General features: G+C 42.9%; 1 protein-coding gene across 32 annotated transcripts in view; it reads left to right on the forward strand.

Moving 5' to 3' along the window:
• The window catches only part of MACF1 (microtubule actin crosslinking factor 1), a 341,865-nt gene extending 317,091 nt beyond the window's left edge, over positions 1-24,774 (forward strand). For 15 of the 32 annotated variants that reach the window (XM_040469723.1, XM_040469739.1, XM_040469724.1 and 12 more), the window contains 15 exons: positions 46-174; positions 1,300-1,443; positions 1,916-2,104; positions 2,828-2,948; positions 3,651-3,814; positions 5,201-5,363; positions 6,621-6,775; positions 7,649-7,723; positions 8,855-8,872; positions 11,867-11,984; positions 12,776-12,844; positions 19,024-19,235; positions 19,760-19,870; positions 22,335-22,464; positions 23,307-24,774. In XM_040469723.1, the coding sequence (XP_040325657.1) occupies positions 46-174; positions 1,300-1,443; positions 1,916-2,104; positions 2,828-2,948; positions 3,651-3,814; positions 5,201-5,363; positions 6,621-6,775; positions 7,649-7,723; positions 8,855-8,872; positions 11,867-11,984; positions 12,776-12,844; positions 19,024-19,235; positions 19,760-19,870; positions 22,335-22,464; positions 23,307-23,563 (2,055 nt within the window). In that variant the 3' untranslated portion in view covers positions 23,564-24,774. The remainder of the gene's footprint in view (positions 1-45; positions 175-1,299; positions 1,444-1,915; positions 2,105-2,827; positions 2,949-3,650; positions 3,815-5,200; positions 5,364-6,620; positions 6,776-7,648; positions 7,724-8,854; positions 8,873-11,866; positions 11,985-12,775; positions 12,845-19,023; positions 19,236-19,759; positions 19,871-22,334; positions 22,465-23,306) is intronic. The other 17 variants (XM_040469733.1, XM_040469731.1, XM_040469732.1 and 14 more) reach the window with 9 other exon arrangements.
• The last annotated feature ends 1,341 nt before the right edge of the window (positions 24,775-26,115 follow it).

Below are 26,115 nucleotides of genomic sequence, written 5' to 3' on the forward strand. Positions count from 1 at the left end.
CCTTGGCTGCAGAGAGGCTCAATCTGCTGTGCTTCGTTGTTTCAGGCGGAAGAGTTTCGGGACACAGTCCACATGCTGTTGGAGTGGCTTTCTGAAGCAGAGCAAACGCTTCGTTTTCGGGGAGCACTTCCTGATGACACGGAGGCCTTGCAGTCTCTCATTGACACCCATAAGGTAATCCAGCCCCAGGGTGCAGTGACCCATGCTACCCACCAGGGTGAGGGCTGCCTCCTGCTTTTGTTTGGGAATTTCCAACCTCATGTGCAAAGGACTGGAACCAGAATGGGTCCAGACTATTGGTTTGGCAGGAATGAAAGGGAAAGGACTAGTGGGTTTTTTGATACCTTAAACATCATTCATTTGTTTTTACAAAAGTAATGTGTATTGGTTGTAAACAAGTGAAAACAGCGTGGTATCATATAAAGAAAAATGTGGGCTGTACCACCCCCTAGAATCCGCACCTGCACACAGCTTCATTTGCCTTTACTCACATTTCCAGTGTCAGACACTGGACCTCTTACCAAGCTCTATATAGAATATATATATCCAGAATATAATGCAGTCTTGAGGGCCATGGTCTGTCCTAATGAAGTGGGAAATTAATCAGGAGATTTTGATCTGGGCTTTATATGTGGTATTCTGTTGCAGATTTTTTTTTTCAGTATTTTTTAAATATCCATAGTGTTTTATAGTTGTCATTTGTCTAAGACTGTATTGTTTATATGCATGGAAATGAATAAAAACAGGATTTTTTTTTTTTTTTTTTTTTTTGAAGAAAAACTAAGAATAGGAAGAGGGTCATGCCTGGTGTGGGATAGGAGGTACCTTTCTGGGTCCCTATACCTTGTCATCTGTAGCAGAGAAAGTCATTGTTTTAATTTATTTGTTGATGCTTATTTATTTATTTTGAGAGAGTGAAAGCATGCTAGCGAGCATGATTGGGAGAGCGGCAGAGAGAGAATCCCAAGCAGGCTCCACACTGTCAGTGCAGAGCCCGACACAGGACTTGATCTCACAAATTGGGAGATCATGACCTGAGCCAAAATAGAGTCGGATACTTAACCGACTGAGTCACCCAGGAGCCCTGAGAAAGTCATTCTTGTGTAAACCCTTCACCTTTTCACGTCTTTCAGAACTGGGAACAAAGTGCCAGAGACACCCAAATGCAGGCTTGAGGTCTGTGTTAACACATAGAGGAGGGAAAAATGCATTGAAATCTTTTCCCCCTCACAGTGTAAACTAACAGTGCTGCTAGAGTAGATTTCTCAAGTTTTTGTTTTCAAATCTTTTTTGTTCAAGGAGTTCATGAAGAAAGTGGAAGAAAAGCGAGTGGATGTTAACGCAGCAGTAGCAATGGGAGAAGCCATCCTGGCTGTGTGCCATCCTGATTGCATCACTACCATCAAGCACTGGATCACTATCATCCGAGCTCGCTTTGAGGAGGTGGGTTCCTGGTTGCAGAGGGGACACCCCCGTGAAGCGGGTTTCTGGTGAGAAAATGCTACTGAGCTTTCCCCGCCCACCCCCAGATAAGGACTCTTTTCACCCCCCGTGAATATGTCAGTAAGAATTAAGTTAGCGTTTTAGTCATGACTTTTCTTGGTAATGAGCAGCAGTCTGAGAGAATCGCGCTGGTGTAGTGATGGTTTCAGTGATGAATTCCAGTGGACATGGTTTGGTATTTTTCCTTCCTTCACGAGAAGTCCTGTGTTTAATAGGATATTCATACTAGATTTGCTTCCAGGAGTGCTGATTGCTCATTCCAGCTCTGTCACTAGAGTAAGAGTGAGGCCTCTGGAGTATTCGAGTGTTCTTTCCCCTTAAAGTCATTGTTAGGATCAGATGGAAGAAAAAACTTTGGAAACAAAGGATGTGCTTGACTGAGAGAGGCGATGGATTTTCTTTCTCTCCCTAGGTCCTGACGTGGGCTAAGCAGCACCAGCAGCGTCTTGAAACAGCCCTGTCAGAACTGGTGGCTAATGCCGAGCTCTTGGAAGAACTTCTGGCATGGATCCAGTGGGCCGAGACCACCCTCATTCAGCGGGACCAGGAGCCTATCCCTCAGAACATCGACCGAGTTAAAGCCCTCATTGCCGAACATCAGGTATTGTCACCATGTCATGTGGCCGCGGTGTTTCCTGTGTTGCTCATGGAGCCCATTTCCTTTGCCCTGTGTATTTGTTTTTAAATGGCTGCTTATCATATTCATACAGATTTAGCAGCTTAAAACAACACACACTTACTCTCTTGCAGTTTCCATGGGGCAGGAGTCTGGGCCTGAGTTAGCTGGGTCTCCTTAGGATCTTACCAGGCCAAAATCTAGATGTCAGCCCCAGCTGCAAGTTCTCACCCAGGCTCATTCAGTTGTTGGCAGAATCTGATTCCTTGTGGTTATAGGACCAGGTCTCCATGTTCTTGCTGGTTGTCAGCCAAGAGTCACCATTAGCTCCCAGAGGCTGCCCTCAGGTCTCAGCCACCTGGCATGCTCACAGCATGGCAGCCTATGTCTTCACAGCCACCAGCAGGAGAGGGTCTCTTAGGTCCTTCTTTGGTATCCTGTGTGGCATTCATTGCTCTGACTTCCTGGTTTTCCTCACTCAGCTGTGAGCTCCTTGGAGTCAGAAGCCATGTCTTATCTCTTCAGGTTTCCCATACCTGATGAAGTAAGTGCCTTGCTCAGTTGTTTCTTGAAAGGAGTGAGACAGTGTACAAAGGCATCTGTGAATTGGTCTGTCCATCATGAGCTTGGGCTTTGTGAGTGAAGTTGCCTGATTCTGTCTCAGTCCAAGAAAACTCTTTAACTCTTTTCCCTGTTTGTGTCTGACAGATGTTTATGGAGGAAATGACTCGCAAACAGCCTGATGTGGACCGGGTCACCAAGACGTACAAAAGGAAGAATATAGAGCCTGCTCACGCGCCTTTCATCGAGAAATCCCGCAGCGGCAGCAGTATGTTTCTAGCCTCCTGTGTTAGGGTGTTTCCTTCCTGCTATTTGAAGATGACCACTTTCCAAGTCCCTATCAAAAAACTTCTTTTTGGGGCGCCTGGCTGGCTCAATCAGTAGAACATATGACTCTTGATCTCAGGGTTGTGAGTTCAAGCCCCACATTGGTTGTGGAGCCTACTTTAAAATCAAAATAAAAAAAACTTGCCCATTTTTTCAAAAACTGTATTGGATTTGAACTAAAATGTTTTTTTGAAACTCACTTTTTGTATACCAGCATGCAGTAACTATATTCCATTTTCTTGGACTGGCATAATTTTGAAGTGGTTGAAAAGATTCTACTGCAGTGGCCTTTCCAGTGTTTTGGTCATCAGTGCTAGCTGTTTACGTTTGTCTTGTGTTAATTTAATTAAAAAGATAAATCTGCTCCTCTAGAGCCACTGCTTTTTTTGGTTGAGTTGACATTTCCTCAGTTCGCTGAGGACAGAATTGATTTGAAGATATGAAATAAGTACTTGTTGGCTGGGAGGGAAGATCAATAGTTTTGAAATGAGCAGTCCTAATACATGAATATTGCCCATATTTTTTTTCGCATTTACTGACCGGATACCATTTTAAGGGTCTCCTAAGTTAACACATATGGCACTTTCTCTCTGTGAACTGACAAAAGCAGCTTTTCTAATCTCGTAGTTATTTTTCCTTTTAGGGAAGTCCTTGAGTCAGTCCACCCCTCCTCCCATGCCAATCCTTTCACAGTCTGAAGCGAAAAACCCACGAATCAACCAGCTGTCTGCCCGCTGGCAGCAGGTGTGGCTGCTAGCACTGGAGCGGCAGCGGAAGCTGAACGATGCCTTGGATAGACTGGAAGAGGTAAGGCCCTGCCAAGCATCCTTTCCTGGAGGGAGGTGACTTAACCTTCTGAGGCCCTCTTACTATGTGTACCTTGACCTACTTCTCTAGAAGGAGAGGACAGACCAGGGTGAGCCAGTACTGTGTCCTTCAGGCCCCCTAGGAGAAAACTCATGGGTGAGGAGACCACTCACAACAGAGTAGGTCATACATAGCACCGAGCTGTGGAAGGCAAGCAAGCAAGCGACCAGCCAGTCCATGAGGCTCTGGTCTGTGATGCGACCCTCCTCAGCACCTGGCTGTGGTCAAGAATCAGAAGCAGAACTTGGCTGAGTTACTTCCAGGTGTGCAGCTTATCACACTAACAACCATTATTGGGCCCTTTATGTAAAGGTGTAAGTTACACAATTAGGAAACAAGGGTAACTTTTATGACCTTGTGATTTCTCTGAATATTCACTAATGATGAAGAGCAAATCTTTTTGAAGTATCATTAACACCAACTTAAAAAAATCTAGTACTACACTTCCTAATTTCTAAAACAAACCTCTAATATCTTCTATATTTTTTTTATTTGTGCCTGTCAAAGCAGCTATGCCCGGAAGTGAGTGTTCTGTGTTTTTTGTTGTTATTTCTGTAGGTCAGTTGAGTTTTAAGCATATTTGGTTTTTGGCTTTTTCTTTTTTCCCTATTCCTTCCAACTTTGGAGTTTGAATGACCAGGGGGAGAACGGCTGCCCTGTCTCAGTCATTCTGAGTCTGTCTCACCAACGTAGTCCGAGCAGCTAAACCTCGCCTTGCCCACTGCTCAGGCCTGCTGTCCTCTGCCAAAGCCAAATATTTCACATGGAGGTCAGACGGGCAGTTTGCCCCCTCTGGCACCATTCCAAAGAAACATGCTTGCTGCACGCACGGGTTGGATTCTTAATGCTTCCAGCCAGAACTCAAATTTTCTCATCTCAGAAAATGATGGGAAACATGAGCCTTCCGACCTGGGCCTCAGTGTGACCACAGTTCTTTTCAAAATCACATAAGTGAGGAGTGCTAAGGACTTCTCTTCTGGGATAGAATCCATTCCCTTACATCTGAGAAGGTGATCCTTCGAAAAGTGCAAAGGGAAAGCAAGGCTGGTTCCACCCATTCTTGTTCCGCGTGCTCCATATTTTCCATGGTGGTTGTTCAGTTACCGTTCCTCTCACTGCTCCGCTATACCACAGCTCATGTAAACAATCACAGCTTTAAGTGAAGGACCCAGATTGTGCCTTCACAAAGAGCACGCGGATGTCATTGTTGATGCCCCTCCGGAAGGCCTGCATGGCTTTACTGAATGTCTGAAAGTTTTGGTATGCTCCGGGCAGATTTGAGAGCCAAAAGAATAAATCGTGTTGACACCTATGATTTCTCTCTAGTTGAAAGAATTTGCCAACTTTGACTTCGATGTCTGGAGGAAAAAGTATATGCGTTGGATGAATCACAAAAAATCTCGGGTGATGGATTTCTTCCGGCGAATTGACAAGGACCAGGACGGGAAGATAACACGTCAGGAGTTTATTGATGGCATTCTAGCATCCAGTGAGTTCACTCATACTTCCAAACATGGGTCACATCTGCATTCCTTGCACTTGGTAGAAGCAAGCGATATTCTGGCTAAAGAGTCTTTCTGAAGTTAAAGCAATAGGGTTAGGGAGGAAGTAATGTACCTGCTTATTATTAAAATTGGCCTATCATTTTGATGGAAAGAAGAATTTCATTTTGCTGGGAATAAAAAAAAAAGGTCTTGTTGACACAGAGTGGCAAGTAAAACCTGTTTGAGGTGTAGATTAAAGAGCCAACTTTAGTGAACGATGAGGTTCTAAGTAAAGTGTTTGAAATTCAAAATTTTTCATAAAACCCGTTTCTGACATCTGTATGCAGCTTACAAAATACATGATCTCAATTATTTTTAGCAAGAGAAATAATTGAGGCATAAAGTAGCTAGGTGACTTGCCAGGGCCACAGAGCACATCTCACAGCTGTGCAACTTTACATGGGTGGCCAAGGAAGGCCTATCTGCAGAAGTGATATTTAAGGGAAGAGAGGCAAAGGGAACAGCAGGTTCCAAGCGCTGAGGTGGGCACGAACTTGGCATGTTCTAGGAATAGAAAGATTAATGTGGTTGGGCTGTCATGATCTAGGGGAGTGGTAAGAGATGAAGTTGGAAAGGTCAAGAGCAGCCAACTCGTGCAGGGCCTGGTAGGCCTTGGGTGAAGAGAGCAGATCTGACCTCTGATCCTAGAGGCAGCAGGACAGTGGGAAACCACCAGAGGTTTTCACCTGAGGGACCATCTGATTCACATTTTAATAAATCACCCTGGCTACTGTAAATATTCACACTTCTTTGGGAAGCAGTTTTTCAAGAGCCTAAGGTAGTTGTCTAAACAGAAAAAAAACTTCATCCTAGTCCACATTGTCACTATTCTGAAATAATCGAAGTATCCAGCAGTAGTGGAGCAGATAAGTAAATTCTCATGGTGGATGGTAGGCCTGTGGGTAGTTGTAATATCACATCTTTCAATATACCTGAAATATTGCCTTTTTTTCTTTCTTTTCTTTTTTTCTTTTGAGTGGGGGAGGAGGGAGTCTATAATCAAAACACCAAAAACTTAACAGTAAGTAGTCTCTGGGTACTGTATCTTTATAACATTATATCTTCTAAGTGGGCATATATTATTTTTGAGCAAAAAGCAAGACATAAATGTTTTTTTCTTTCAAGAAGTATTTATATGCCCTCCAGCAAGCCAAGTAAGCACTGTTCATTAAAATGTTCCAAATGTGATTGCTTTTCTCCAGAGTTTCCTACCACCAAGTTAGAGATGACTGCTGTCGCTGACATTTTTGACCGAGATGGAGATGGCTACATCGATTACTATGAATTCGTGGCTGCTCTGCATCCCAACAAGGATGCTTACCGCCCAACAACCGACGCGGATAAAATTGAAGATGAGGTATGGGAAATAACTGTATTTTGAGCACATGTTTGACCATAGTGGTTGGGTGCAATGACCATATCAGCCCTGTGACTTAACTGTCACAAGATCATTATTTGGAGTCCTGTTTGGCAAATTCCCATTTGGAGGATGATTCCCCAGAGTATCTCTGGCTATTGAGCTCTCTCTTTCAGTCTAGATGACTTTTTACTCAAATGAGTCACATCTGTGGTTCCTCCCATGTTCACAGACTTACCACACCCATTCCAGTTCACAGACACCATGTTGCCTAGAACAAGTCCTCTCTCAGTCAGTCCTGGGCATTCTATGTCAGTATCCAGGAGCATGTGGTCTTCGAATAAAGCATTTAAGGAGTAAAATGTGAAGTAATGTTTAACACGGTGTATACCAACCAACCTTTCTGCCTAGTTAAAAATTTTCTCCATGTTGAAAATCTCATCCACCACATTGAAAATAGCAAATTCATTAGTAACACATGGAGATCTCAGGATTTATTGATCCTAGAAAAGGAGAGGTTAGCGGGGCAGGTCTTGGGTATGGCCTGGAACACCCCAGGACTGACCTCTGGGGACTCTGAGGCTCCTAGGTTTAAATTTAAAACAGTTCATAGTTTGCTGTACTTGGTTTGATTTTGATGCATGCATATTAGTACATTTTTCTGAAGGAATTTGGAAACAAATGTATGACCAACAAATGTGTGACATGTATTAATTTGGAATAAAGGATAAATGCATGTATCAAAAATCTAAAATATCTAAAAGAGACATAACAAATAGCTTTCTGTTTACATGTAAAAATCTTTGTTTCTCTGAAGAGGAAGTCTTGTTTTACCCCTCACACTTTTCTTTTTTTGTTGTTCACAACCAATAGGTCACAAGACAAGTGGCTCAGTGCAAATGTGCAAAAAGGTTTCAGGTGGAGCAGATTGGAGAGAATAAATATCGGGTAAGGAAGAGAAAACTAGTCCTTTGTGGTAGTTGTTCCTCCTATATGGTCCTTCCAGGTGAAAGTAACCTGGCACACAGCTGACCAGATGGTCCCACCTTCCCTCTACCAACGCTTGGAGGACCAGAGCCAGTAGGACTTAAGATGTGGTCACTCTCTGTAGGTTCTAGAGGTCAGGTGTCCTGCTGGGCTAAGCTTAGTGCCCTACATAGTCCCATCTGAAAAATACCGTCATATTTAGCTAACAGAGGCTTGTACTTGAGTTCCAGTATAGGAGACATATCGAAGTTCTCTCTTTTGCTGACCAAAGTCTTTAGGGAAATGGAAACACTTGTTCCATAAGATAAGGCAACAATTACCTGAAGACTGACGGATTACCCCAAAGTGCTGAGCATTGTGAGCCTGAGTGGCTCCCGAGCTCAGAGGGGGCTGGAGGAACTCTGTCAAGGTCCCAAAGGATGCTCTGTCTGCTCTGAGCTGATGCACTAAGGGGACGCCAGCCTCAGTAGTCTTCCCTGGAAGGCTGTGCTGAGTGTGGACATAATTGACCATGAATGATGCTGTGTTCTAGCTTCTTTTGGGACCTGGCTTGGGGCATAGGAGGGATCTGAAACAGCACTTCTAAATATAGTCAGCAGCTTATCTGGATTCTCTGAAGTCCTAAGGAAAATCTAGGATTGGTAAAGAGGGTTCAGATTGTACAGCTTTTTGTACTGAGTTAGAAACCGGGAATCTAGGTTCCATCAGTACGTTAAAGTGTCTTCCAAGTACACCAAAACCACCCTGGGCTGCTCGTTAGCTGGCGAGTGTTAGGTGATTGTGCCTTGGATCCAGTCCAGGGCATCTAGTTAATAAAACTTTAAGCAATCTTGTGCTTGCTTATTGCTTTTTATTTTCTTGTTGTTTTTTTAATGCCTTTGAGAGACATGAATTAACAAGAGCAATAGAGTGGAAAAGTTAGGTCTTAATTAATTTGTAAAACCACGCCCCTGTGGCAGGAGCTCTCGAAGAATATGCTTGAAGACTGGTAACGTGATTGCATGATTTTTGTTCCTTAGTGTTAATTTGACAAAATGTTCTGTTTTTTTTTTTTTCTTCCATTTCCTCCATCCTTTACTCTTTTGTCTATAGTTCTTCCTCGGCAATCAGGTACAGTGTGCCTTGCAACATTCTCCTCGGTGGAAATGGTCTGTGTAGCTCGTGCTGCCTGTTCTTTGCTGTGGGGAGAGGACATAATCTGAAGCATGCCTGGGTCACATCTGGTTGTCTTACCAAGTGGAGAAACTGCTAACAGGGCTGATATTGTAAAGCTGTCTTAGCAGCAGGATAGAAGTACGTTATTTTTTAAAGGAGATGAAATTTTCCATTTAAAATTAGATTGGTAAAAATGGTATTATGCTGGACTGAGTTTGAAGTAATGTGATTCAGGGGAATTTGAAGCTGTGGTATCAATCCAACGTGTTTCTAAAAGCAACCTGGTCTTATACTTCTGTTTTGGAAATCAGAATACCAAACAGCACAGTTCTGATTTATACCAGTCTTTTGACAGTTAACACGAATTTTATAATGTACAATAAATCAAAAAAGTCTTGGGGTACTTAAGTACTGCATCTATTTAAAGACCTTATTAATATTTACTTGTATTTACATGTTTTATAACTATAAGGTGCCTGAGAACTATAGTGTAGCAGTCATGATTGGCCATAGCCTCAAGTGTGCTGATTATGTCCAGCCAGCCAAAATCTCAGGGATCAAATTAGACTTGCAAGAAAAGATTAAATGCTTTTGACTCCGCTTGGTAATTCTAACCATACAGATCTTTTGAGGGCTCTGGGGTCCTGTGCCTTCAAATGGAAGGAAGTTGCATGGGTAAAGTCTGTCTTGTGATATGAAATCAGAACCACTAAGAGCTTATTTGAGGCCTTCAGTCAATATTAGGTTCTAGGTATTGCAACAGTCATTCACTCCAGTAACATTCTGGGCCAGTGGGAAGAACAGAGGATAGAAAGAAACTGGGTTTAAAATGTCATTGCATGAAAGTGCCAAGTCATACCTAAAAGTTGTACCTGTTTGCTAATAACCTGCACACACAGCCGGCGGGTCCTTGAAGTGGCAGTGACCTCCTCCTCTACTGCTCCACTGACAGTAAGGGTCAGATGAGTTAGCTCCAATATTGGAAACAGTCCTGGAGTTCATTTTGTGCATGAGGCACCTGAGACCCAAAGGATCCCATGCTGATAGTCACACAGCTAGTGTCAGAGCCACTGCAAGAACCCAGGTCACTGTAAGGGGTTTTCCAGTGAAGAGAAGGAAACAAGTTACTGTCACCCCAAGACATTTCTGGGGACTCTTCCTCACTGCCCAGCTTTGCCAGGTTTGCACAGCTCCCCATTTTTAGAGCTGCTATGGCCCCTTCTACTACTCTGGCCTCAACTCCCCCCAGCCACTTTTGCTGCTGGCTTGGATCAAACCCCCTTTTCCTTACAGCTCAGCAGAAACAAGTTAGAATCTTTCAGAGAGTACTTCAGAAAAAAAAATTAGGACTAAAGAGGAATGAGTCAAGTGAAGTAATTCTAAGCACTGACAGATAAAGTACAGGGCACAGTAATAGAAGGATAAGGTACTTCTTGGAGTCCCTTCCTGACTCACTGTGGAGGATGTATTGAGTTCCTTACTTCCTCCCTCTCCTCACCAAGCCAGAGAGAATCCCGACTAGTGACTCTGGCGTCACTGCTCTTGGTTGTGGTGGGATTCTCCATTCCTCTTGCTGTGCCTCCCCGTTTCTTCTGCTGGGCCAGCTGATGAGGGAGGCACCCTCAGAGGCCCAAGAGGCAGCTTCCTTCCCAGGACAGGACGTTTATTCCCTCACATCTCTGAGCACCCATTTTAGTGCTTTTTATATTACACCATGCTGTTGCTGTGGTCACTCTGTATAAAATCTTAACAACTGTAGATGAGAGATATAGTCATTCAAAAATGGAGTCATTTTCAAAGTAAAGGATTGGGGAGGGGGGTAATACTTTTCAGTCACCTTGCTGCCTATATAAACAGTGCACTTGAGCCAGTGCAGAGTAATACAGAGAATTACTGCAAATATATTAATTTTCAGGGAGGTTGGTTATGTGCCTTTCTCAAACATCCTTTCTGGCATTTTCAATTTTTATGCCTTGTTTCAAAGTTGTGGTTCTTCTTTATAAGTTTAAAAATGTAAATTAACTAATTAGTCCCTTCACTCCCCTGCCCCCACCCCAACCCCAGCATTCTCCTTGAATTAAATAATTTTAGGAATGCTATTTATCCAACCAAATGTTTGATTTTTGTTTTGGGATCTCCGCATGATTCTATTTTGTTGCCTCTTATTTTAGGAAGAGGGTAATTTATTCAGTAGGAAACTCCATATGTTAACGGGGCTAAGAAATAGGGATGTTAGGTGAGGAAAAAGGAAAAAATAAATATCAGAAAGTCATACTTGTCTTAATCTCTGAAATTGATTGTTGAATACTATATAATCATGGTAGATTAAAATTTTTTATTTTCTTCAACTAAATTTTTTAGTAAAATTCTATAATCATTTGTTTAGCTGAAGAAACTGTCTGCTTGGTGACCTCACAATTAGAGAATATAGAGGGCTTATTTCTGAAAACCTTGTGTGGAAAATCAGTTTTCCTTCTAAGCTCGTAATAATGATGGCTTTGCAAGGGTTTCCTTAAGGCTTGAAATAGTATTTGCTGTTCTTCATTTACCTTTTGAGCGCACTGTATTCAGAAGTTGACATATACTTTATGTCTACCATTTATGAAAGCAAACTAACGTAACAAAGAATTTTACTACTGGGTTTTAATTTGGGCAGAATGTTTAAAAGAACTGAGGTGAACTAACATTTGTCCATCCTCTGCCCTGCCCCACAGTAGAGGCATGACTACCAAAAGCTAACTTGATCCCAATAGAAAGACACTGGTCTTTACCTTGATATCTCAGCTGTTCCATATTTTAAATTCTTTTGTGAAAAATGCCAACTAGTTAAAATTCTCCTGCAGACTGTCAAACTGTCATGTGTCATGTCTGAATACAGTCTGCTCTGGGAAGAAGGCCTCGGCCTGCTCTAGGACACACTCACTCATCACTGTCCCCTTGGTCCTGCAGTTTGGAGACTCTCAGCAGCTGCGGCTGGTCCGCATCCTGCGCAGCACAGTGATGGTCCGAGTTGGTGGAGGATGGATGGCCCTGGATGAATTTTTAGTGAAAAATGATCCCTGCCGAGGTAAGGAACCTTCCTGAGCATAAATTACACATTAGGTACTCCCTCACCCCTGATCTTTATCTTTCATGCTTACACAAAGTGTTGGTAGTGGGTCTGTTTGGGTTTTACTTTGTTAAGCTACCTAGATGTCACTCCACCAGCATAGACTGGAACTTGAGGGTGCCTGAGTAGACCAAGAAGAGAAAGCCGGAGAGGTGGATGCTGTCAGGGGAGACAGGTCTTGAGATACAGTAACAAGAATTAGGAATTTATTGGCATCTTCCAGTGTTTTGGTTTGAGGTGTTAAATTAACACTAGCCTGGAAAGGAGCCTAATGAAGCCTCTGAAGTTCCTGGTTAGTGCTCCTGATTCCTATGCCGGAAACTCGGGGAGGGTGTTGGGCTCCTCCCATGCAGGGAAGGACTGCATCTCCCATGGCTAGGAGAGGGGATGATGAACACCTAGCCCTCAGCGCAGATGCTTCTAAGACAGGTGATCACTGAAGCAAGACGCTGGGGTGCTGAACTTGAAAGGGTGGGCATGCCAGCCCAAAGGCAAAAGAAGATGGGAAATTTCACGCGAACGATGGCAGCTGCAGCTACAGGCATGTGAGGGCTGCAACAGAGGAGAGGGGATCAGGTTCCGGTGGCTAAACCCTCTTCAACTGCGGCCTTTCCCTTTTCCTGCTGGCCAAGCTGCATGTGGGTATACATGAGGCTCCTCCACTGTCTGCCAGTTTGTCTTTCTTGACCAGTTTCTGCGTTTCCTGCTCTGTCTCTGTTTCTTTGTGTTTGTTTATTTTTTTATTCTAGTTCACCATCCTGGGAGTAAAATAAAGCGCTCTGATTCCAGCTCTTCGATTTCCAGTCAGTCTCCCATAGGTTGGCTTTTAAGCTTTGTCCCCCTAACCCACACCCCAGCCCACTGAGAATGGCTTTGCTTCTTAAACTGTGGTGCCTCTTGGCTCTGTGGCATCTGCTGCCTTTACGAATGCTTTGAAATAGCCAAGCCCTAGCTTTTCTAACTGTTATAAGTTGATGGAGCATAGAACCCTTCTGTTGAAACAGTACCCATGGAATTTGTTCAGAGTTTCTGTACATTTAACAAATACTTACATAGCTTTTTAGATGCCACACGCTGTTATAAGCAGTTTACAGATGATAACACATTTACACGGCTATGAGGTGCAGACCAATATTGTCTCCATTTTACAGAATAGGAAACTAAAGCACAGAAAAGTTAAATAACTTACCTGAGGACAGACAAGTAATAAATGGCAGAACAGGATTCAGTTCCAAAACAGTCTGGCTCTAAAGTGTGTGCTCCTGATCAAGGTGCCATGTGTCTCAGAGGCTGGCATACCCACCACCTCCCCTTTGTGTGTGTGGATTGCTGGTTCAGCCTGTGTAATTAAATTGGTGAGGCATATTTATAAACCTGGTAGAAATGTTTACAGTACAGTTACATAACTTCTTTGGAAGTGATTTATAGTCCTATTTTGAAGTGTTTAGAGCTAAAGGGTGCAGTTCTCACATGAATTCAGATATGCCCATAAGTAGCTTCTTTTATTTTAACTCATTCTGCAATTACTCCAGTAAACAAAAATAATTTTCGTTAATTAAAAAAAAGTTAATTTTAAAAGCACCTATTCTGATAAAAACTTGAAAGTGTTTAATCAGTTTTAGAAGTTACTATGTTGCAAACTAATTTCCTTGATATAAAAGTCCTCTTTCATGGTTTTACATCAGGAGCAGGAGCAATGTATATATAGGATTTTAACCATAACTCAGTAAGACAACATTATTTTTTTTCTAAACCTATTAGTAAGATTTTGGGGTTTTTTTTTTTGTTTGTTTGGTTCGTGTTTTTTTTGGGGGGGGGTCTTGTGTGATTGGACTAAACAAATAGAAGAGATACTGCATGTGACATTTTGGAATCTGGTTGCCTGTTTGCTGCCTGCTTTACTTGCTCTGTTTACAATAACTTTATGCTGATGGCCAAGGGGAACACTGCTTGCATTGTCCTTACATTAATAGCTAAAAACTGGAACCCCAAGAAAGTTTGGGAGGGCCGTCTAGTACCTGTATTCTGTGGAAAATAGTAGCCTTTTCAGCATCCCTTGGAGAAAACAAGGTAAGGCTTTCTTCTATGCCTCTCCAGGAATGACCTCCTAGCACTCAGTAATCCTCTCGATTGGGCTGATTGCAGAGTACAGAACTGCCCAGCAGTCTTAGTTATCATAACTCTACCAGTGACAGGATGAGTATTTCTAATCAAAAAATTGCACTAGGAGGTGAACACTTATGGGCTGTGGTGGATGTAAGAAGTGACTGGGGAGGGCGTGAATATCACAGAGGAGAGTTCTTGAAGCTATCTAGGATTCTGTGAAGATTCATGTGGCTTCGAGAAGCACCACTTAGGGTAGATTTTATATTCATTTGTGTTGCATTTCCTTGGCTGTCTAGACCATAGAGAATGTTAGACTGAGGATAGAACAAAATTTATGACAGTATAATATTAACACACAGTCATTTGTTACCTCCTGCTACATAGCTGCTTAAAAAGGTGAGTGAGAGAGGCACCTGGGTGGCTCAGTCGGTTGAGCATGACTATGGTTTGTACTCATGATCTCATAGTTCGTGGATTCGAGCCCTGTGTCAGGCTCCAGGCTGACAGTGCAGAGTCTGCTTGAGATTCTCTCTCTCCCTGCTCCTACCCCACTCACTCTTCTGTCTCTCAAAATAAATTTAAAACAAAAAGTAAGAGAGGAGCACCTGGGTGGCTCAGTCAATTAAGCATCAACTCTTGATTTCAGCTCAGGTCATGATCTCCTGGTCATGAGTTTGAGCCCCACCTAGGGCTCTGTGCTGACAGCGCAGAGCCTGCTTGGGATTCTCTCTGTCTCTGTCTCTCTCTCTGAAAATAAACTTAAAAAAATAAAGTGAGAGAGCTCTCAAACCGCACATTGCTTTAGCCAAACATACAGTGAAAATATTCAACTAGGTAGGTTCCCAACATTGCCAAAATTGGAGGTTTCAGTTTCTGAATTCATCCATGGCAAAGGAGATCGTGATGTTTTGGATAGAGATGAAAACAGTGCCCTGCCTAAGAACAGATCTACTTTTAGGGTACTATATATGCTTTTGAGCATTAGACAAATTAGTTCCTCCAAATAAGTGGAGATCTAGAACACATTCATGAAGATTTAAAAGACAATTTGGCTTAGAACTGATTGTTTTCCTTTTCTTTTTATTGTAAAATATACATAACATAAATTTACCATCTTAACTATTTTCTAAGCGTTCAGCAGCATTAAGTACATTCACACTGTTGTGCTACCATCACACATCCACAGACCTCTTTTTATCTTGTAAAACTGAACTTCCATATCCATTAAACAGGAGCTAAGAACTCAATTGTGACTGGCCAGCCTGTTCTAGCCAACATCATGTGGCCAGCCTAAGTCCCTTAGAAAATGGTGGCCCCTTTGGTGTTGAAAAACTAGAATGGTTGCCTTCGGGCCCTGGTCTCCAATATGTGATCTTCAAAAAATTACAGTTAAGTGTTTTTGGAAAACACTGGCTTAAAGCTAAGGCAGGTTTCTTTACTGTAGGTCTCCCTAGAGCTCACAAAATGCTAATCTCATTAAGGCTCTTCCAAAGGGGGAAGGTGTTTATTAAGCTCTTTTTGTAGGAACCCTCTCAGAAAACCTTAGTTTGGGAAATTCTGCTGTAAACAATGGAAGACCATGGAAGGATTTTGGGCCATTTAGAGTTACCAGGTTTTTATTTAGAAATTCAGTTCTAGGGGATGAGATGAGAAATGAGACCAGTTGGAAGCCTGTTATATCCCGTGCATGGTGGAGGAGATAGCCCATGATCCACATAAGTGTAAGGAGGTTTGGGGGTGTGGGAATGCACTGGGGATTTGATGAGCTTTAGAGGATAGAATCAGGAGGCCAAACTGCCGTCAGGAAGGAGAGACCTACACTACCCCCCTGGTTTCTGGCTCTGATCATGTCTAATCAGTCACTGGGTATAAGATTCTGTGATCCAGCAAAGGGTCTGCTCACGGGACACATTTGGAGTCAGGCACGACTGTATGATGGCAATGAGGTGTCAGGTCGGTGAGCTCATCGCCACCGGGTTAAAAAACTGAGAGGGAGAACAGGACTACAGACAGAAGCAGGGGACATCAGTGTTTGATAATGGGCGGGAAGGAGGAAAAGCAGGAGAGAGAGTGTCCTGGGAGCCAAGGGAAGAGAGTATTTCAAGACAAGAGCAGTTATCCCCCCACATGGAAATTACAACAGCAGAGAGGTGTTTTTACTTGTCAGATTATTAGATTTTTATCTGTACATGTATATGTGTGCACATGTGAATAACAGCATTAGCCAGAAGGAAGTAATTTCAGTATACTCCTGCATTATTTTGGAGAGGGTATGTTGGTATAAAATTTGGGAGATCAATTGAGAAGTATCAAAAATCTTGTGTGCATCCTTTCTCCCCAGAAAATGCACTTAACAGAAATTTATCCTAAGGAAATCATCGATATGCACAAAAACCTTTTACGAGTAGTTTGTCACGACATTGTATATGATGTTTAAGAAATTGTAAGCAAATTAAAAATATAACTAGTAGGGTTGGTTAAATAAATTGATGTCCATATGATGAAATAAGGCCATGCAGCAAGACCTGTCAAGCATGGAGGAATGCTCCTGATGTTTTTGTATTAAATTATATATGTACACATACACAGTTGTGCACAGGAATAAAGACACACCATCATTGTAAGTGATGTCCCTTAGGTTGTAAGATGAAGGAATTTTTATTCTCGTTGTACTTTTCTGTATATTTCAACCTTTGTACAGTTTAAAGCTATCAGTAATAACTTGGCAGAGTGATTTAGGTGCTGTGGTGGGGACGGGAGCCTGAGTGAGGTAAGGGACGAGTGGAGAACCGCTAGTGTAGATGAGGATGTGAGGAGCGTGGGGCGGGGAGAGAGCTCAGGTGGAGACGTGGCTTCTAGTCCTAGCCCTACCACAGCTCTCCTTGACCTCAGCCTTGTGAGTGCTTCAGTTCCTTTGTCTGTGACAGGGATGCTAACAGGTCCCTGGTGACAGTCAAGTGCCCTACTGCATGTGATCACATTCTGTAAATTGTGCAGTGCACGAGCAACATGATATCATATCATTACATTTTAAATGTAATGCTGTGGCGCTCACCTGAGGTCCTGCTTCAGAGTCTTCCTCTTGTATCACTCTGTTGTTTTTGTCTGGGGGAGCCAGTGCACAAGTAAACTGTTAAATGTTTACTAGGTTTAAATTACACGACTGAAGTTCTGTACAGCCCAGGGACATAAGCATTTCTTTTGGGGTGAATCCTCAGCTAAGTAATGATTTTTATTCATCACTATTATCTTAGTGCCTTTGTTGTGTGTCCACTGTTACGCTGGGCACTTCAGCAAACACAAAATAAAGAAATGTAAGTCCTGAACCCACAGTTATTAGTGATGAGAACTCTTACTGAAGTTCCCATGTTAGTGCTGAAGGAAATTCTCTTGGAGAATCTTTAGTGTAGACACAGGGGAAAACACTGAAGTCCAGAAAATGCATGAGTAGAGAACCCAGGGACAAGGAATGAGCCTTGAGGGGCACATGCTGTTGGGGCCTGAGGAGGAAGGAAACAGCGTTCATAGGCCATCGAGACAATGGGATCAGCCGGAGGAAACTGAGGCCCAGGGCAGGAAGACCTGGTTGGTAGCTGAGCCTAGATTGTAACTCAGGTTTTGATACCCACATTGGCCCTTTTAACCTGACGCTTTGATATGTTATGTCATAATATATTGAGAAGAATTTGATCTAGGAATTTGGTAATACACTGCTTGGACACCCATGAAACCTGATTTAAAATCTCATTGTACCAAAATTCCTCAGTTCCCTTGAAGACCTGCAGGTTTGGGCAGAAGAGGGGGGTGGGCACAGGTACCTCAAATCTGCTAAACCCATGGTTCCTGGCCAGAGTGAAAAATCTTACTAGAAAAGAATGACAAACATTTTGTTTATAACAGTTCTTTTCCCAAGTTTCACCAGAGGTCCTGTTGTTCAGATCTATCTAGCGTATTCTAAAAAGTGAACAGTTTAGGATAGATGAAGGAGGGAGGAAGTTATTACAGGATAAACCCTTTTGGTGAGAAATAATCTAAGGACATATTCCAGAGGAATTATTTCTTTTAAATTAGCAGTGTCTTTCACATTTAACATTTACGTTGGTCATCCTTGGAATCCTCTGACTGAATCCAAATTTTAAGTTCTGGTTATACAGCTCCAGAAAACCATGGGACAGCACCTGTTGGCCTTCAGAGCAGTTTCCAGATCGCCTCCCACCTGACATTCCTGCCACTCACCATTGTCCCTTAAGCTTCTTGCCGCTTTCAGTTTTTGATCTCACATTTCTCACTGGCAAGTTTTGTGCATGGTCTCAATCTTTCTCTCTCTCCTCCCACATGTTTACTTCTTAATGATTTTATCCCAGTCCTTTTACCATCCTGAGTTCCTGGACCGCTTCCCTGAGGATTGTTAGCAACTGAATTCAAATAAGAGTCTGGACAATGTTGATTGCAATGATCTGTTTTTCTCCACTATCCTGCAAAAATCTGAGCAAAAAGTACACATGTACTATGAGAGAGAAAAGAGGGGTTTTGATCTAATGTCAGAGGTTTGTGCACTGCTGCATCTGCTTTCTTTGACCCGTTACGGTGTGCTTACCCCAGGGGACAGTGACATGGCAAGATCATTACCACAGAATGAGATGCTATCTCTTATATAAAATTCTTTATCATGGCAAACCAATGAGGCTTATTACTTCATTGCTATGGGTAAGAATCATGACAGACTGACAAATCATGAATTTATTTTAAAAGAATCCACAGATAGTACTAAATCTATAACTTACATAGCTGTTATCATGGGGTCAAGCAGCTGTATGACCATCAAAGACACATTTTTTTTTTTTTTTTTAAGATTAACTGACATTGTATGTGTGTGTTTGTTCCTTTTTAGCACGAGGTAGAACTAACATCGAACTTAGAGAGAAATTCATCCTGCCTGAGGGGGCATCCCAGGGAATGACCCCTTTCCGATCACGGGGTCGAAGGTCCAAACCATCTTCGCGGGCTGCCTCCCCCACCCGCTCCAGCTCCAGTGCTAGTCAGAGTAACCACAGCTGTACATCCATGCCGTCTTCTCCAGCCACCCCAGCCAGTGGTACCAAGGTATGTACTGACACTGACCTCTCTTATGGCCTTTGTCCCTGTTCCCATATTTACAGAAGTTTGGTGTTAAGTGCAGCCTCTGAACGCCTCCAGCCAGGAGAGGAACATGAAGATATACTGACCAAGCTCTACCTAGACCAGCCTCTCCAGGCCCCAGTAGAGAACAGGACCTTTAAGATTTTACTTTGAAGGACATTATTAAAATATGAACTCAGATCGTTAAGTCAGAAACACTTCTTTCCACATAATCTCCCATCCAGAATTACTAATTTTGGAAATCCAGGCACTCTCTGTGCAGCTGAAGCCAGCGAATAAATTTGGTTGTTTTGATGGGTTACTTATGAAGTATGCTGTTGCCTTTCTGCCTGGTCCCTTTTATCCTGTTAAACTGATGCACGTTTTGTTTTGTTTTCTGTTTCTTTAAAATTCAGTGTCTTCTATTTATTTTTTGTGTTCCCAATTTGCTTCTTTTCTGTTCCATTTTCAATTGTTCCCATCCTTCCCTTTGGATTTCCGTTTCGCAGACTCCACTTCAGTTCCCTCGCTGTTATGACAAACCCTGGTTGGTAAACAGTAAAGCTGGCACCCCTGTCAGGGACAGCCATTATCCTGACCTCCAGCTGCCCAGCCCCGAGGTAGAGTATGGTTTTGCTGACTAAGGACACGGTCACGACGAGGCCCTCGCTAATATGCCAAGAACTGGATCGGCTCCTCTTCCTGACACAAGTCCATGCTCTTTTCCATCTGTGTGGTGCTTGCTCTCACAGCCGATTCATCTAGTCAAGTGCTTTTCAGGGGTTTCTAACTCGGATTCACCAAAATTGGAGATAAACAAGAGATGCCTGAAACTGGATTAACAACTTGCTGCCAGTGTTTAGAATGATGTTTTTCCAGGGTGATGAACAATTGGCATTCCTGGTGATTTGTTGATGGATATTATTCATAAAACTCGGGCCTCTTGGAGTCTCCAAACCTCAGATACACAGACGAGTTATGAACACTTGAAATTCAACTACGGTGCATGTTCAGCAGTGTTTTCTATCTTTGCTAGAACAGAAGAGCGGCTGGCGTCCCCTGCCCTGAGCCATGTCCTCAGGGTGGTTGATACTGCCAAACTGGTGTGAGGGGCGGGTGCTGCCTTCTTCAGCCAAACACTGCATCAGCGAACACTGCTCCAAGGCTCAGATTTTAACTTCTGAATTTAAGTCATGTGGATGTGTGACTAGTGGCCTAGTCACTTGGGTGTCTGAAGCCTTGATTTGAATACACATGCTGGCAGTTAAGCATGTTTGAGTGCAGTCATTAAAATGCCCAAAGCATTTGTGGAAGAGCAGTGTTTCAGAAACAAAACATGGGCTAGTGGCTTGTCTGATAGCGGGAAAATTTGCATTCTAGCTCCTGCTGGGAAATACTGGTTCCTTGTGCCTCAAAAGATAGCATTGCCTTCAGTCATGCAAAGCTTCAGCCCCAGAAGGCGAAGGCAGGAGATGTGAGAAGCCAGTGCCTGTGAATGGGCTGCTGCTTTGGGATTCATCCGCTCTGAGCTAAAGCTCCAGTTCAGAAATCTGTCTGGTTTAGAACATGATCTGGGGACCTCCTGCCACCAAAACCCCAGGACTCTACCTGCTTATCTTGCTTTCCTTCTTCCTTAATGGCTCCAGTTTCATGAAAGTCTCAAAAGTTCTAAAATTTTAAATGTATTTATAAAGTACAAAATGCTCACGGGATTCTAATAGATCAGCCTTTTTGTTTCATCTTAAGGTTTTACCTTTTGCTCATTTCGAGGTTTCATCTTTCCTTACCTGTGGGTATTTTCTACAGGCCGCTTCCCTACGTGGACTCCAGCCCAGGGCCTCCAGGGCTGCGGTCTCGCCAGCGGCATGCTCACGAGCAGTAGCTTCTGAAACTGGTGCTCCTCCTCCTGTGTGGGCCAGGAGCGTTTGCGCTTGACCGTTAATCACTTTCTGTCGCTTTTGCTTTTTTTCCCTAAATTAAATATGAGAAACACAGTGAAAACAGGTTGCTTTACTCTTCCATTTGTATGAACATCTTAAAGGTCCTGGAAAACAGTTTACACAATTTATTTCAAAGAAAAATTAGAATAGTGTTATGGTATGAGTGATATTTAAAACAGACTTAAAAATTCTTAATGAGGACTTCCAAATTAAGTCTACTACTGTCTTAAAACAAAACACTCAAATGGGAAATGTTTCTCCTGCTGGTAGCAGTAGTAATAACGTGTATCTGTCCAGCTCTTTTTCCATTAGGAAGTGCTTCTACACATGATTTATTCATTCGGCAAGTTTTTATTGAGCCCCTCTTCTGTGCCAGACACTGTTTTAGGTGCTGAGGATGTGACAGTGAACAAAGTCCCTGCTTTCATGGAGCTTACACTTTAATACAGGCTAGACAAACCACAAACAAGGATATCTATCGTATGTCAGGTGGTAATGAGTGATATGCCAGAAAATAAAGCAGGGGAAGAAAATAGAAAGTTAGAGTGTCACTCTAGTAGTGAGGCAAGACCTCTCTGATGGGTCATTCAGCCAGTCTGCCCAAAAGAAACAAGGGAGTGAGCCACACAGAAACAGGGTGGGAGGAACAGTGAGGAGACCATGGTGGCTCAGTGGATTGAAAAAGAAAGAGTGTGCTTATCTGCAGTTTTTCCAGTGAGGGAAATGGACTGAAAGATCTTGGTTTGACTGAAGTTCCTGCACCCATCCAGTGAGAGAGGTTGGAGTGATATTGGCATCTCCATATGAAATATTTAGAGCTAGAACGCATATTTGAAATTTCTAGCCCCAACACTTCGACACTCAGGATTATTTGGATTTTTTTTTGGCCATTTCTGGTGGAAATTTGTCAGGAACTTTCTAGTAGAAATATAGAAGACATGAAATTTTGAATTGGAACATAAGACCTTTTCTGGGGTGGAATCCTCAAACTATATGACCTAGGACACTTTCAAAAATATTTGTTTTCCTGGACTTTTAATTTGCTTTTCAATCAGGTGTAAGGAGGCTTAAATAGACCTTTTCAGATTGAATTTCAAAAATTTCACCTAGTAAACAGAACTTGTTAAAAAAAATTTTTTTTAAGGTTATTCCATCAACAGGGAGCAAGCTGAAACGACCAACCCCAGCCCTTCACTCTAGCCGCACATCCCTCGCTGGTGATACCAGCAATAGTTCTTCCCCAGCCTCCACAGGTGCCAGAACAAATCGGGCAGGTAAGTGCCTGCCCCCATCCATGTGCACTGGGGTGAAAGGGGAAGGGGAGTGGCCAGGCTTAGAACTGGGGGACAGCAGCCTCTGGGTGGTGCTTCACTGCTCCCCAAGGAAAGCAGATAATGAGAGCAGCACACAGATGTGATGTCCAAAGAGAGACCTGCAGATTTTCTGCTACTCTTTCCTTTCCCTCCTGCCACTGTAGCTGCCTGCAGCCATGCCTTCTGAGAGCAGATGTGTCCACAGCTAAAGCCAGGCCCCTGTTCTTGACCAGAAATGACTGTATTTGAGAGAATCTAAAAGGCAGAAGGGACCTCCTGAAGTGGGCTTTTCCTCAGAAGGCCACCCAGTGTTGGGGCTGGCAGTTGGCTAGTAATTTTTCCAACATTCTGCATTTATTATAGCCACTGGCAAGCAGAGAACATCAGGGAAAGATCACATCTGTTCACCTGTTGATATTCCCCATGCGAGTCCAGGAATTGGCCTCATTTCTGGCTTTCTGTTTGCCTGCCCGACCCCCCACCCCTGCCAGCAGGCTCTCTATGCCCAGGTGACTGAGCAGCCCCACTCGGCACTACTCTGGGGGCACAGGAGGTCACTGTGCTGAGAGAAGCTGCTGTCTAATCCTCAGGAGGCAAGCTTCTCAAGCGGAATCACAAAGCCCGAAAAGGTTTCAGTGGCTGCTGTGTAGATGAAAAGATGGGGTCCAGAAAGGCTCTGATCTGCCCAACATCACACAGCATATCTGGTGGTATTTACATCAGAGCCCTAGCCTCTGGTCGCTTGTCCTCACCACCCCCTATGTTGTCTCTATTAAGTCTGCTGCTTTATTCTCAAATTCCAGACCCTAAAAAATCAGCCAGTCGCCCTGGGAGTCGAGCCGGGAGTCGGGCCGGGAGTCGGGCCAGTAGCCGGCGAGGAAGCGATGCCTCTGACTTTGACCTTTTAGAGACGCAGTCTGCTTGTTCAGATACTTCGGAGAGCAGCGCTGCAGGAGGCCAGGGCAGCTCCAGAAGAGGGCTAAACAAGCCTTCCAAAATCCCGACCATGTCTAAGAAGACCACCACTGCCTCCCCCAGGACTCCGGGTCCCAAGCGATAACACTGTACAAGCACCCCCAAGCCTCTATCCACTTTGAAGCCTGCTCCGTACATTGGGTGTATATTTATTCTGAACAGGAGAAGTTATATTGTTAAAAGTGTAAAAGAATAATTGTGTTATGAAGCTGCCTTATTTTTTTTCTTTTTGTAAGTTACTATTTTCATGTGAATATTTATGTAGATAAAATTCGCCTCCTGGTAACCCTGTAATGGATGGGGCCCAGAAATGAAATATTTGAGAAAAACAAGTGAAAAGGTCAAGATGAGAATGTGTATTAAAAAAAAAAAAAAAAATGCCTCTAAATAGGGTTTCTGCGCGGTGCAGGGTTGTAAACCTGCTTTATCTTTTAGGATTATTCCTAAATGCATCTTCTTTATAAACTTGACTTGCTGTCTCAGCAAGATAAATTATATTAAAAAAATAATAAGAATCCTGCAGTGTTTAAGGAACTCTTTTTTTGTAAATCACAGACACCTCAATTAGCAAGAACTGAGGGGAGGGCACTTCTAATCGCTTTTTCCAATGTTTTTAATGCTGTGTGATTTTAGCTGAGGAGAGGGAACCTCCTCTAGGTAATGTTTGCACATGATCAGCAGAAGGAGTTCATCGCAATACTCTGAATCCTGTTTCAGTACTGGGTGTTTAAAGGACCATAGCTGCTAGAATTCAGGGGTAAATGTGACTGTTGCGAAGATGTCAGAACATTGGGGTTTTTAAGAGTCCTGGTTTGTAACTTTCTATTCAATCCAGCCACCAATAACTCCTGTGCTCACCAGGACCCAGGCCCTTGGCAAGGGGACACTCCTTGGTGGCACTGTGAATTACAGATTTGTTTATCTGCATTTTTCCTATTTATTTAAATGGTCGATCAACTTCCCACAAACTGAGGAATGAATTCCACGAGCTTATTCTGAAAATGTGGACATAAGACAAACATTTGCTCGTCCTTTAAAGGAGTTCACCAGCACACTTGTTATCAAGTCCCGTTTGCTTCCGTCTTTTTTTGTGCGTAATAAAGTCAACTGACCAAGTGACCATGAAGAGGGGCTGTCTGGGGCTCCCGTTTTTTAGCTGCTGTTCCTCTTCAGCTCCGACCATGTTGCTGTGTAATTATCTCAATTGGTTTTAATTGAGGCAGAAACTGAAGCTCTACCAATGAACTGTTTAAAAACAAGACACACTTTTGTATTAAAATTGCTTGCAGTAACAAATTTGTATTTCCTGATTTTCTTCTCAACTATTATATATAACATGTTACTCTGGGTATGATTGTGTTTTAGATACTTAAACGCATTATTCAGATCAAAACAATCTTGGTGGATAAATTAAGGAGCTCATTAACAGATTTTTTTTTCCTGTTTATTTCATCCTTGTTAATTTTAAAGCAACAAAGAAATAATCAGACTATTGTTAATGTAAATCTATAGCATATCTGCTCCACTTAGGTGATTACACAAATAGCAATATGTAAGAAAACTTCTGTAGTAGAAATCAAGAGATCCTGGGTTTGAGAGGATGGGGCTGATTTCCCACAGTATGCTGAGATATCTGGTTAAATGACAGAATTTCAGAAGTGGATGCCAAATTGGTCACCAAATCTAGCTCCTTTCTTTTGCAGATAGAGACACCGGGGTGGGAAAGAGGGTTATTTGCCTGAGATCACAGAATTAATAAATGGCAAAAAATGGACCTTGAATCAAATCCTTGATTCCCTACTCAAGTCTGGCATTCCTATTTCCTCCAGCCCCTATTTGGCTTTATAATAATTAGAACAGCCAAATATTAATTCTAACAGAAGGAATTAGGCTAAGAAGTAAAGAAGACTTAAGAGGTAGGTAAGGGGTTCAAACTCAGGCTACCAGTGTTTCTGACCATTAGGCCATACTCCTCATGTGATCAGGAATTTGGTGAGATGCGTAGGTGTTTGCCAAAGCTGTTTGAGGCCAGATATCTGGATTAAAAACAATCCATCTTAATGGATTCTGAAGGAAGTGCTTACTCTGTTCCCCCTGGAATTAAGTAACTTCAAGCTGCCAGAACTGTGTAGGATAGTGTTTTCACCCAAATTTACTTCCCCTCTAGGCCTCCTGGCAGTGGAAGCATATTTAAAACACTTGACCTCCATCCTTTTCAGATTCTGGACTGTGATCGTTTGCTGTTGTTTTTACCAAGTAATTCCGATTTCTCTCAGCCTGTGCAACAAAGGTCACCTAGTAGTGGAATCTATACAAAGTGCATTTCCATTTAACAAACACCCATATGCAAGGCCATGTAGAGAATGTAAGGGTGCCAGAAAAAATTACAGTTCTGGGATACAGGTGCTAAACACGTGATACAAATTTGGTGTCTGCTGGGTAGCGCTACACAAGTCCCTGGGGTTTTCAATGATGCAGTAACAGCTGACCATTATTGACTGTGATAGGCCTGTGCTAAGTGCTCCGTGTACAAGCCAGCTACTGTGACCCCCATTCACAGATGAGAAACAGCCTGAGAGGTTCAGTAACGTGCCCAAGGTCACAGCGTTACCAGGCGGCTGGGAAAGCCCTTGTTTG

Source organism: Herpailurus yagouaroundi, unplaced genomic scaffold, assembly GCF_014898765.1.
Source record: "Herpailurus yagouaroundi ecotype Mexico unplaced genomic scaffold, PumYag 77, whole genome shotgun sequence".
Classification (NCBI taxonomy): Eukaryota; Metazoa; Chordata; class Mammalia; order Carnivora; family Felidae; genus Herpailurus; species Herpailurus yagouaroundi.